Genomic DNA, 11,926 nt, shown 5'->3' with positions numbered 1-11,926 from the left:
AGAGACAGAGAGAGGCAGAGAGAGAGAGAGAGAGAGAGGCCAAGAGAAAGAAAGAGAGAGAGGCAGAGAGAGAGAGACAGAGAGAGAGAGGCAGAGAGAGAGAGACAGAGAGAGAGAGAGACAGAGAGAGAGAGAGGCAGAGAGAGAGAGAGAGAGAGAGAGAGGCAGAGAGAGAGAGACAGAGAGAGAGAGAGACAGAGAGAGAGAGAGGGAGAGAGAGAGAGAGAGAGGGAGAGAGAGAGAGAGAGAGAGAGAGAGAGAGAGAGAGAGAGAGAGAGACAGAGAGAGAGAGAGGCAGAGAGAGAGAGACAGAGCGAGAGAATGGAAATCAGGTTTTCGGTTCGTTCTTTTTTTCTGCTGCCCCCCTCTGATTTGCCCCCTCTGATTTGCCCCCTCTGATTTGCCCCCTCTGTCTGTTTCTCACCTGGAGCAGAGAGAGCGCCCACACTTTCCTGATCTTCACACAGCACAGAGACGATCGAGACACCAACACGCCCACCTGGTACAGCGTCTGGTACCTGAGCACATGCACACAATCAATAACCCGACGTGAGTCTACACATAGCTTCATATATTTAAAATAATGTAAATCCTTCAGATTCTTGTTAAAGTGACGCTGACTGACCAGCGATACTGCTCTGCATGGGACAGGAAAAAGTCTGGGAAATACAGAAGTTCCATCTGGAAAAAGAAAGAATCCCATTATTCTTCATATCAAATACTCACATGCAATTATTAAGACTGAGACAGATCTATTAGAGGGAAGACGTTAGTCGATCACACGTATGGTAGACAGCATTTTCAGCATTTTTTAACCTGCAAAAGTTCTCAGAGAGCTGCTTTCTTATACCAATTCCTTTATCAAAGAATATGTGACATGATTATACATTTTCATCCAGTCTTTATACGAAGCTGCAGACAATACTGAGACTATTGGGAACAATTGAGAAACAGTACCCTCTGCTGGACAAACATCGTCATGACTCCTTTTTTAATTCAGCCTAAGAATTTATTGCTTTCATACGTGCACAAAACTTCCTGAAGTTTTCAGGGTGAGCTGCATGTGTGAGCACAAACAGCTGACTTTTCCCTCAGACTTTCTCCAGAGTCTCTCCTGCCAGACCTCTGGTATTTTTACGGCATGACGTCAAAGTGAGCTGGCGTGAGAACGCAGCAGGATATAATCAGGAGAATTCACCTCAAGCGAGTGGGACAGGGTGGAGACGATTATAAACAGTCTATGAGTGCATGCATTTTAAATATATTTACAGACATAATGGGGGTGGGGCAAAGTGATCGCCCCTCTGTACTGTCTGCTGAGGTGGTAACAGAGGCGTTACAGCAGAGCCAGCAGGGGAGATTATTCTGAGATGATCTCACTGCCTCATAAATGTATAAATGTTAAACTGAACGTGCTGCGGCAGAACTCACCAGGCCCTGGTTTATAAAATACTCGGCGAAGTAGACGAGTCCCAGAGGAAACACAAACTTCAGGAGTCCCTGCTCAAAGGAGACGAGATGAATATCAGTGAAATAAAACAAAAAAATCCAAAACTGAAGTTTGGATTCAGATGAAGAGGAGACCTACCCTGATGACGTGCAGCTTCTCTGTGAAGGTGAGCGGCCTGGTGGTCCGTTCTTCTGGTACGTCCAGATGAAAGAGAGCATGCACTGTGTGGTTATTCAATAACAGACGGCAGCAGCTTAATGTGACACTTCATCCACATGAACAGTACGCTGCCTGCTCGATTTAAGAGAAGGCCTGGATTTCCAACTAAACTCTTCAGTAATGCAAAGAGGTTTTTATTGCAATAGATCAACAAAAAAATGATAAGTCACCCCAAAAAAAGAAACCTAAAAACTAAAATGAGATGAAAATATTAAACATGAAAGTGACTAATACCATGATGCAGTAATTTATCTATATGGTCTGCGTTCCACCAAACTAACCCTGGATATCAGATTTAGTTTCTTCACAGAGCAGATTACATCAGACGTATCTTTTCTGTTTCCCTGCACAAACCCTCCCACACACTGATCATTTATCTCCTCTAATGCACACAAACACATTTCCAAACAACACACAGCATCCTGCAAACACACCAAGATAAACAGAAAGGGGCCCTGTGGTTATGTGGTATCAATATAGGGATTTATTTAAAGATTAAAATGCATTTTTTGACTTTCTTTTATCTCCTTAAAGACACATTTACGGTCAGGTTTTTATCCTCGGATTAGAGTGAGTCAGAGCTGGAAGGCATTTGAATGCATGCAGCTGAGGTTAAACTCTGCAGGAAAGAAACATGCTGAGTTATTTCTCTTCTTATCTTTTGAAGAGGGGGATTGTGACACGTACCTGTGGTGGATTTCTCCTCTTCTTCTGATCCGTCGATCAGCTGCTCGTCCTCCTCTGAGCCCACAGCTGCGTATTCGGTCTCCCTGCTTCTCCACTGAGGCACTGAAGGTGGAGGATCCAGCAGGAAGAAATAGCTGGTGGTGTTGTGATTGTGATAAGAACAATAGAAAATAAAGTAAATAAACAGGATGATCAGGGGTTTCTCTGTTATCCCCGAGGGGCAATTTGAAAAAGAAGAAACATCCTAACTCTCTCTCTCTCTGAATTCTGACTATATCCACTGTGCTGTCTTTAAAACTAAAAGCATGAAAAGCCCAAAAATGAACCTTAAAAAAAACATGGCCACGATCAAGGTCATCATTAGAAAGAAGTGACCCAATCACAGAGTCATCGGCATATTTGATGATGAAGATTTTGGCCTTTAATGGCGTACAAAACAAATAAAAGTGGTGAGAGGACACATCCCTGTGGTGTTCCAGTAAAAGAAAGAATAAACCCAGATAAAACACCAACCCTTAAACTTTAATCCTGACTCAATAAATAGAGTCTGCACAACAAGAGGAGAACTGAACCAAGAAATGAGGATGTGGAAAAGACCAAGGGACGTGTTTGTTTACTGAAATATTTATGTTTGAAAGGATTCAGTACCCGAAGAGAGAGCTGGCATTAAAATCTTTTATGTAACCAGAGAACATTTAACCGTCTCTGTGTTACCGCAGAGCATGTGACGGTCAGAAGACTTTCCTCATGACAGCAGAATAAACAAGCACACGAGGGGGAAATTATCCACTAACCAATTGTCAATTGTTGACACTCCCTCCTGATTATGTTGATTTACCCTGTTCTTAGGAATGGCACTGAAATAAATCAAGCAGCAACCTCCAGAGCTGAGACTTCAAGCAGACAATGTTGTTCCGAAAACTGCAGTTCCTCAATTGGCCACTCGAGGCTGCCTCCAAAAGTGAGTCAATCTCCATAAGGGGCTTTATTGAAATGCAGCAGCAGTGAGCATGTTCACAGCCTAAAACAAAATCACTTCTGGTCTCTGTAGTTTATTTCTCTTTTCTGTGCAGGGCTGAATTATATTCAAGAATAAAATTTACCTTATCAGCATGGCAACCGGCACCACCAGCATGATGAGGAGTGTGATCTGAGGGGACACCCCGACTTGCGTGAGACCTGAATAGATGAAGGCTCCGGCAACTCCTGCACCACCTGTACCCGAGCCCCAACCTCCCAGTACGTCCCTGGGGCGGTCAGGAAAGAAGACGTTACAATCTAAACTTAAATGTGTTTATGAGACAGATCACAAGGTTTGGATTTATGGGAGTCCCAAGAGCGCCATAAGATTATTATAATCAAGTGGAACAAAAGGAAAATAAATGTGAAAAAAATGGTAATAAATACAAAGAAAAATCCAAAATTAAAGCAACAATATGTAGGAATTTAATTTGGTGATCTTTGGCGCCCTCTGAAGGTCGCTGCATGCAACTGCACTGTCATAAAACAGACATAGTGATGTTACGCCTCCCCCTCGTGCACCTCGACAACGTGCATTTGTTTACAAGCAGAGCGGGGGGGGGGGGACATGTTCACTGACAAGGTACAGACATATGACTGGATTTTGTGTAATTGCAGTACCCATTTTATCCACTAGGTGTCAGAGTTACGTATTGCTCCTTTAAAAAGGGGAAACACATGAAGCTGTGATGGTTTACCTGCTGAAAAAGACGGTGAGAGACAGGAAGGACAGTTCGCCCAGTCCAGAGCTTACACTGGCAAAAATCACTCCTGAAAACAGAAGAAGAGAATCAAGCTCCTCATGAGTAACAGAACATTTAAAACACAAGATACTGAGCAAAACAGCACTGATAACAACTCTCTAATGAAGAGTAAGGTGATTAAAGCTACCTTTTTATTTCTATATAGAACAGGGAAGTGGGACTGGATCACAATCAGTCACTCCTGAAAACTTCTAGAGGATCTCAGGAGGAGACTGCTCCTGAAATCCTCCCAACCTGGTTGTTCAAACATGCACCTCTCAGTGGAAGACTGTGGGGGTATAGTCCTCTATATACCGGTGGTTCTCATCTGGTCGAGCCTCAGGACCCCCCACTGCCTTCATGACAAATCGAGACCCAAATTTCTAATATTTGTCAATCAGATTAGTAGAATGAAAAAATGTTCCAGTTTGGACCTCAAAATCCAAAACAGTGATTCAGTGTATATTCCTTTATATCGCCTCAGAGGCCTCGGGTCAGAGGCCTCGGGTCAGAGGCCTGCAGCGGATCACGATAAGAAGCAGATGTTGTGGTATAACTGTGAAATGACCGCGCTGAGATAAGACCGCAGGAAGTAAAACTGGAGCTGTACAATCAAATCCATCATCAGAATTCAGAAAGAGCTCCAGTAATGATAAAAAACAAACATAACTACAGATAAAGGTCATCTTTACCCAGAATGCTCATCAGCACAGCGGAGGAGAACGACACGAGGAGGAAGCTCGTGGCTGCCATGACGGCGCAGAACAAAACTCTGACCCTGAAAAACAAACAAGTATAGAGAAGGAAATCAACAGAACAGTAAAACAGAAGTTCCAAGATTTGAGAAAATCTAATTAAAGAGATACCTCCACCATGAGTTATGATCATCACAAGCAGAACACTTCACTGTGTTAGAGTCAAATATCATTTAATTTGTCTGTGATCAAATCAAAACATGACATTTAGAAGTGGAGCCCCTTTGGGTAGGACACTTTGTCCTTTCAGCACGACTCTTGCAAACTACATTTCTGGAACAGCTGCAGATCAAAACTTCATCACGGCAGAAGAATTTAATATTTTTATTCTTTAAGTCGTTTTTTGTTTTGCTCTGTCCAATAACTGACGGACTGCACGATGAAGAGGTCACATTTAGTGACACTGCTCTGACAGCTGACCCGTCTGTCTGTCATAAAAACCACAAATGCAAAATGTTAGCCTCCATTTTTGTAGTTTTATGAGCCTCTTATGGCTGAATGAATGCATACATATTTATTCTTTTTAGTTGGAGTTATTTTTTGGTGTCAATAATGCGCGTGTCCCATGTATGGAAGCTGTAGACTTCCAAGCGGGCAGCCCAGGTTCAAATCTGACCTGTGGCTCCTTTCCTGCATGTCATTCCCCACTCTCTCTCTCTCTCTCCCCTATTTCTGACTATATCCACTGTCCTATCTCTCAAATAAAGGCACAAAAAGCCCAAAAATAAAATCTTTAAAAAATGTTTTCTGTCTGCATGAAATGATTTTGATTTCATTTATTCATCAGATAAAGATTGAAAACAAACTTAAAGTATGAAACATTGTAAGCCTGTTTTTGTTTAACAGATATTTTACTGCAGGTGTTCAGAGTGATGTCACTGATCTTACCCATAAGGCATTTTGTGGACGACAAAGGGGGCGAACAGCTTGATGACGAGCGTTGGGAGGATGTCGGCTAACAGGACGGCCTGAAGAGGAAAACATCAGATCGATCAGTCAGAGAAAATGTTCAGCACTGAAGAGTGAAATGTGTTCTTTACAACCACTTGTGATCTCTTTCTGTTCAATGTTTAAGACCCAACACTGAAATCACGGATGCTTTATCAGGACATAATCTTTCTGTCATCTGTCAGCAAACCTCAGAGGTAGAAAGTGATTCTGCTGTGTGCAGTGACTCTTTATTTACCGCTGTGGACACAGGGTTGCAGTCATAGCGGCTGCTGTTGCTGCTGTTCCCACTTTGGAAATCCACAGTCAATGAAGCTGAGGCCTACAGCAGATAGAAAAAAATGGAAATACTGAAGGTAAAAACAGAATCATGTCGAAGAATTCTACGTCTTCATCTAAACACATTTTATAGATTTAAGTCCAAAAAAGCTTTTTTTTCTTTTTAAATCTTCTTACAGACGCCGTGTTGTTTTCTGACGATTGTTTCTTCAGGATGTCGTGGGCCGCGCTCAGCATGACCACATACGCAAAGTTGTTGCACAATCCGAGCAGCCTGAGGAGATAAAACAGAAGAGAGAGAGAGAGAGAGATAACGCAGAGTCAGCAGGAGCATCAAAAACGGACAACTCAGACACTGACTGAAAGGTTTCTCCTTCTCTCTGAGATATCGATACTTGATTCAATACCATGGCAACAGACATGGAAGTCCAAGACAGTCAGTATTGGATTCCAGTTTTCAGTTGTCAGAAAAGTGCAAACTCCTGCACACGTCTAAGGGAATGTTGTTAATGTGTTTGTGCAACTTAAACAGCGTGCAGCAATTTAGTTTTGGGCCTTTTTGCCTTTTATTAGAGAGGACAGGAAATGTTGGGAGGAGAGATGACGTGCAGTAAAGGGCCGAGGTCGGACTCGAACCCACGGCCTCTTTACATAACTGCGCAACATAACTGCTAAGATTTAAGATTTACCTTTATTGATCCCAGCAAGAGGAAATTTCAGTTTTTACACTCTGTAGTCATGAACACACACATAGACTGAAGTATACACACACATGCACACAAACAGGATCCTATGAACATGCACTAATGACGGAGCGGCCCACAGCGGGCGCTCCTGAGCTGGTGGTGAGGAGGGGCTTTGTTCAGGTGAGGTGAGTGTTCAGTGGGTGTGTCATGTCCTGTTATTGAGTTCTGTTAGGTTGGGTGTGGGGAGAGCGATTATTCTGGCAGCTGTGGTTGTGATGTAGGACTAGATCAAAACAGCCCGTCCTGGTTTTTGATCTTTACCTACAATTAACCAAACGGCCAGGTGCTCTATTGTTGCTCTTCATACTGTTGTACTCTTCACTTTTTGACACTTCAGGGGCTCCGTACAACTCTCCTTTATTCATTTATAAATTATAAAGAAACTCAAAACATGAGACAGTTTCATTTCTTCAACAGAAATAAACTGCAGACTGAAGGTTTCTGTTCCTTTTCTATGTGTGTCACAGAGTAAACAGACCCCACAGTGTTAACAGGAGGAAGCTGCAGCAGACTTTTGTTTGGTAATCTAGAAATTACTTTTTATTTGTTTTAAGAATCTTTGCTTAATTCAGTGACCGTTTAAAACATTATATAAAGAAAACTCACCAGAACCCCGACCAGTTGCGCCATCGTGTTGAACGCCCTAAAATATAAAATATAAAATATAAAATAAAAAATATAAAATAAAAACACAATATTGACATATAAGTGATACATGTAACCTTATTATTATTATTACTACTATCATTATTATTATTATTATTGTTGTTGTGACAGCTGACAGACTAACCGTTGGTTTCAGGATCCGTCGTGACGCTGGTCGCAGTTTGCTCCATTTTTAAAACAAACTGATACAAATAAATAAAACCGAACTGTTTGACTATCTAACAGTTATTTAAATACGTTTAAATAATCAGGAGACATTTTAGTCCCAGTTGCTGAGAAGCTTAAATGAGCTGACAGCAACACTGAGTCGTGTTTTCTGTTTTTCTTCCGCTTCAGCTTCAGCGCTGTGGTGACGTCACGTGACCGCGGTGTTTCAAATAAATAAACCCCCCGTGGGAACAAGAATCAAAACGCGCAAGGTTCCGGTCGATGACGCTCTCAGAAGCAGGGATCTTGGTTTAAAGTCCCTGTAAACCAAAAAAAAGAAATATGTTTTTTAGTTTTTTATACAAAAGAAGAATGTATTATTAACCACCAGGCGAAATTTCAGCAACGAAAAAAAACTTAAGTTTATAAAATTAAGCTTCAAAATCATGAAAAATGTAGCTGTTCTCTCTCCTCTGGGATATTACTGTTCAATTAAAGGAAAGTTATATCATCTTTTTTTATAACAAGAGTGGGACTGACAGCGAAAATGTATTATGTTAAACTTGTTTTATTAAATATTTTATTCACAAATGTAAATGAATCATAAACACCAAAAATACAACAATTCAGAATAGAAATGGAACACTATATACAAACACTACATGGACTGAAAGACAAAAAAAGCATACAAAATGTCACAATTGGATAACAAGGAGGTGTGGACACAAGTGCAGAATTAACTAAACTATTTATTTTAACAAAAAGCCAAACAAAAACTTACTTCAACAAGTTCAACAAAAACACAGGGATCAAAAACAGGGAGCCACCGGTACACTGACATAACATACACACCGACAAACACATACAATGAAGGGAAGAAACACTGAGACTAAATAGACACAGGGGTAATCAGACACAGGTGAGACTAACGACACAGGTGAAGACAATCAGGGCAATCAGGGCAATCAGGGCAGGGAGAAACACAAGACCAGAAACACTGAGGACAAATAAATCATGAAACACTGAAGACACACAGAACTCAAGAGTCTAACAAAACACACTAGAACACAGAGATACACAAGGATAAGAAATGACAAAATAAAACAGAAAACACTGAAGACAAAACTAGGAGACATTAACACACAAGGGAAACGAGCAACACTGGGATAAAACTCTCAAACACAAAACCAAATCATGACAGAAAATCCTGAATATTTGTGAAACATTGATACTGTAACCCTGTTTTTCTGTTTTTGTTTTTTGTTTGATACCTCTATGTATATAGTTGTGCATGTATAAATTGTGTGACTTATGTTGTACTTGTTTCTGTCTTGAAACAATAAAACAAAACAAAAGAAAATTAAAAATAACTAACAGTTACTGTGCAAATAACTAACAGTTACTGTGCAAATAACTAACAGTTACTGTGCAAACTACAGCGGGACCCCAGGCAAAAATTAATTGGGAGCCCCTCCGACCAGCGTTCATCACCATTAAGTCTGCCAGGGTCCTGATGCTTACTCCTCATATCTTCCTCTTTCTGTTTTCACTCCATCATAGCTTGCACATTGTGATATCTTCATTATTAAGGTTTTCTGTGAAAGATTATTTTCCTCTCTTTATTCTTAAAGGGTTAAAGTGGCCAGTACTTGAATTTTATGAACAGTTTATAATTGCCAGTATATCTTCTCAGATTGAATATTTTTGCATTTCAAAAACAGTCAAAAGTATGAAATTAAAGCCCTCAGTTATTGTGGAGCAAACTAGTTTTACAGAAAGCTGAAATACACGTGCAAAGTATCATAAAGCTCCACGTCACTGTACTCGAGTACTTTTCCACACACATGTAGTTTGACAGAAAAAAAAAAGTAGATCTACTGATGCTCTGATAAGAACTTTTTTGGGTTATAAAAAGCTGCAGCTTCTCTCTGCAACCTGCCGAGCTTCACGCTTCACCGTCATGGCTTTCTGCAAACTCTTCACTGTGCTGGTGCTGATCCACAACGTTGGAGGTGAGAGAGACCGACATTATGATCTGATTATTAATATGAGTTTAATCTGTGGAGGTTGATTCATCACATTTGACATGCATCATCAGTTTTCCGATTTAAAGGTTTAGGGTGAAGCTTCAAAAACAGGTTTTAAGTGACGATATCAGGAGTTTCTCTCTGTTATCGTAAATGTTTATTTTATGGATATGAGACATTCTTTGACTAACGCTTATATGACTGGACACTGTAGGTTTCTGTGAGATTAAAGAACATGTTGTCTGAAGCAAAAGTTCAACATTTGGGGCAATGTAAAAGTTGAAAACTCAAAATATCACCTATTTACTAAACTTCTCCTTCCTGTGATTTTTGTTTGTTTGTTTGGCTTACTGCTCGTTTAGGTTTGCTTGGAGCCGAGGTGAGGAGCTCCATCGTCGGGGGGGAGGACGCTCCGAAGGGCGTCTGGCCCTGGATGGTTCACCTCATCGTCTCCACTGATGGGATCAAAAAATATCGCTGCGGCGGCACCATCCTCAGCAGTCAGTTGGTGCTCACTTCTGCCAGCTGTTGGGACAGGTACGAGTTTTTAATGTGGTTTTGAAAAAGAAAAAACACTGCTCAATAACAAGGAGGGTAACATTACTTTACTTATGCTGAAACCGTCATCCAAAGACGGCGACGGTTTTTACAGTGAACACAGCGTCTTTAATAAATGCACGTGTGTGTGTTTGTGTTTCCAGACATCCTAAACCTGACCCATCTCGATCCATGGCCTGGGTGGGCTCCCAGGATCTAGCGAAGGGGGCCGTTCGTTACATGGGCCTTGTTTTCCACATGTCTCACCCTGAATACAGAGCCTATGACGGTGGCAGCGTGAACGACCTCGGCCTGGTGAAGCTGAAGAAAAAACTCCTTTTTTCTGAGTCCAAGCTCGTCGCCCCGGTGAAGCTGCCGAGACCCGACGACGTCTTCGACCAGACCTCTGAGTGTTGGATCACAGGCTGGGGGGCCGTCGAAAACGGTGGTGAGATGTTTGCACATGAGACAATCCAGAAACACACACAACCACAAACTGAGGCTTAAAAAGGACCACCGTTTACTAATTGAACACCACGCTGTATTTGAGAAAATTTGAATCTAGTCGGGAATGTAACCTCAGACGTCTTATCAGTAAGTTAAAAATCACTTTTGTACAATGGGAGGAGGCAGAGACAGTCGTCCATCTTTATATGTTGTCACTGGTGAAGAGCGACAAAATATGGGAGGAAAGAATTCAGGGAAGCATTTATGAGAGAATTAGGATACACCCACTAAAAAGCACCCTGTGTGTGTGTCTCTGCAGTTCCACTCCCTCCTCCAGAAACCCTTCAGCAGCTGAGGATTCCCATCCTCCCTCAGAGCGTGTGCAAGGCGAAATATCCTCATCTGACCTCCGAGCAGCTGTGTGCAGGAGACCTGGCCGGAGATAAGGACGCCTGCAAGGTGAGTGTCACTGATGAAGTGTAAACTCAGGTCTCTTTAGGACAAGGCTGACACAACTCAACAGTGAATAAAGTAAGGTGACACTCTCACTCTCCACCTGCGTCGTGCAGCCAGGAAGCCTATTTAACCTTCTGGATCAAAGACACTGTCCTGACACAAAATAGTCATGGCACAATCTTATGTATTGAGGAAGAAGATAGGCCTGCACACAAAAAAAAAAGATTTTAATGATCACAACTTTTTCGACCCGATGTCTTCTTCAGGTGATAATCGTATGTATTATAATGTATTCTTAATGAAGATGTAACTCCTGTTGATCATTTGGAAAAAAGTGTGGGTGTGCGACATCAGAGTCTAAAATCGGCAGAATGTGAATTTGGTTAATGGTGTGTTTTGTGATGTCATAGGGGGATTACGGCGGCCCGCTGGTGTGTCGTACAGCCCGCGGCTTTGTGCAGGTGGGCATCATGAGCTATGGGAGTCCGGATGGTTGTGGTCTCCCCGGTCGTCCTGGCGTCTACACCCGAGTTTCCAGCTTCGTGGACTACATCAACAGCTACATCAACATCACAGAGGAAGCCTCCGCTGAAGTCTAGATCCCTCGACCTCTCCTGAAAACCTGCTTTTCTCTCACAGCTTTCATCACCTCTTTAACTTTCAGTCTGTGGTGCGATCTGCTCCGTTTGGATACCTGCATTAAAGCTTTGAAGCATTCATTGTGGGTGTCGTTGTCAGATTATTTTTGACTCAGGATACTTTCAGGTGAATCAGCACAGACTGCATCTCGTCCAAGTTT

At 41.8% G+C, this 11,926-nt stretch overlaps 2 protein-coding genes across 2 annotated transcripts in view; one reads left to right on the top strand and one right to left on the bottom strand.

Annotated features, from left to right (window-relative positions):
• Window positions 1–8,528, bottom strand: part of cln3 (CLN3 lysosomal/endosomal transmembrane protein, battenin) — a 10,320-nt gene extending 1,792 nt beyond the window's left edge. Inside the window, exons 1-14 of the mRNA XM_061027022.1 lie at window positions 8,442–8,528; window positions 7,638–7,980; window positions 7,454–7,490; window positions 6,279–6,375; window positions 6,061–6,144; window positions 5,763–5,842; window positions 4,812–4,897; window positions 4,075–4,147; window positions 3,460–3,603; window positions 2,357–2,490; window positions 1,589–1,641; window positions 1,432–1,500; window positions 626–681; window positions 372–518 (exon numbers count right to left, since the gene is read on the bottom strand). Of these exons, the coding sequence (XP_060883005.1) occupies window positions 372–518; window positions 626–681; window positions 1,432–1,500; window positions 1,589–1,641; window positions 2,357–2,490; window positions 3,460–3,603; window positions 4,075–4,147; window positions 4,812–4,897; window positions 5,763–5,842; window positions 6,061–6,144; window positions 6,279–6,375; window positions 7,454–7,490; window positions 7,638–7,683 (1,106 nt within the window). The 5' untranslated portion in view covers window positions 7,684–7,980; window positions 8,442–8,528. The remainder of the gene's footprint in view (window positions 1–371; window positions 519–625; window positions 682–1,431; window positions 1,501–1,588; window positions 1,642–2,356; window positions 2,491–3,459; window positions 3,604–4,074; window positions 4,148–4,811; window positions 4,898–5,762; window positions 5,843–6,060; window positions 6,145–6,278; window positions 6,376–7,453; window positions 7,491–7,637; window positions 7,981–8,441) is intronic.
• A 999-nt stretch (window positions 8,529–9,527) lies between these two features.
• LOC132995533 (tryptase-2-like) lies at window positions 9,528–11,846 on the top strand. The gene is made up of 5 exons (XM_061065551.1): window positions 9,528–9,672; window positions 10,050–10,224; window positions 10,389–10,672; window positions 10,991–11,130; window positions 11,538–11,846. The coding sequence occupies exons 1-5, from the start codon at window positions 9,621–9,623 to the stop codon at window positions 11,724–11,726; spliced, it is 840 nt and encodes a 279-aa protein (XP_060921534.1). The 5' UTR covers window positions 9,528–9,620; the 3' UTR covers window positions 11,727–11,846.
• The last annotated feature ends 80 nt before the right edge of the window (window positions 11,847–11,926 follow it).

Source organism: Labrus mixtus, chromosome 20 (assembly GCF_963584025.1).
Source record: "Labrus mixtus chromosome 20, fLabMix1.1, whole genome shotgun sequence".
Classification (NCBI taxonomy): domain Eukaryota; kingdom Metazoa; phylum Chordata; class Actinopteri; order Labriformes; family Labridae; genus Labrus; species Labrus mixtus.
The sequence above is the reverse complement of the archived record's forward strand: the minus strand, read 5'-3'. Positions and strand labels throughout refer to the sequence as shown.

Coding starts and splice junctions, on each gene's coding strand:
- LOC132995533 (XM_061065551.1), top strand. CDS start 9,621: ATGGCTTTCTGCAAACTCTTCACTGTGCTGGTGCTGATCCACAACGTT. Junction 9,673..10,049: donor GCTGATCCACAACGTTGGAG/GTGAGAGAGACC, acceptor CTGCTCGTTTAG/GTTTGCTTGGAGCCGAGGTG. Junction 11,131..11,537: donor GAGATAAGGACGCCTGCAAG/GTGAGTGTCACT, acceptor GTGATGTCATAG/GGGGATTACGGCGGCCCGCT.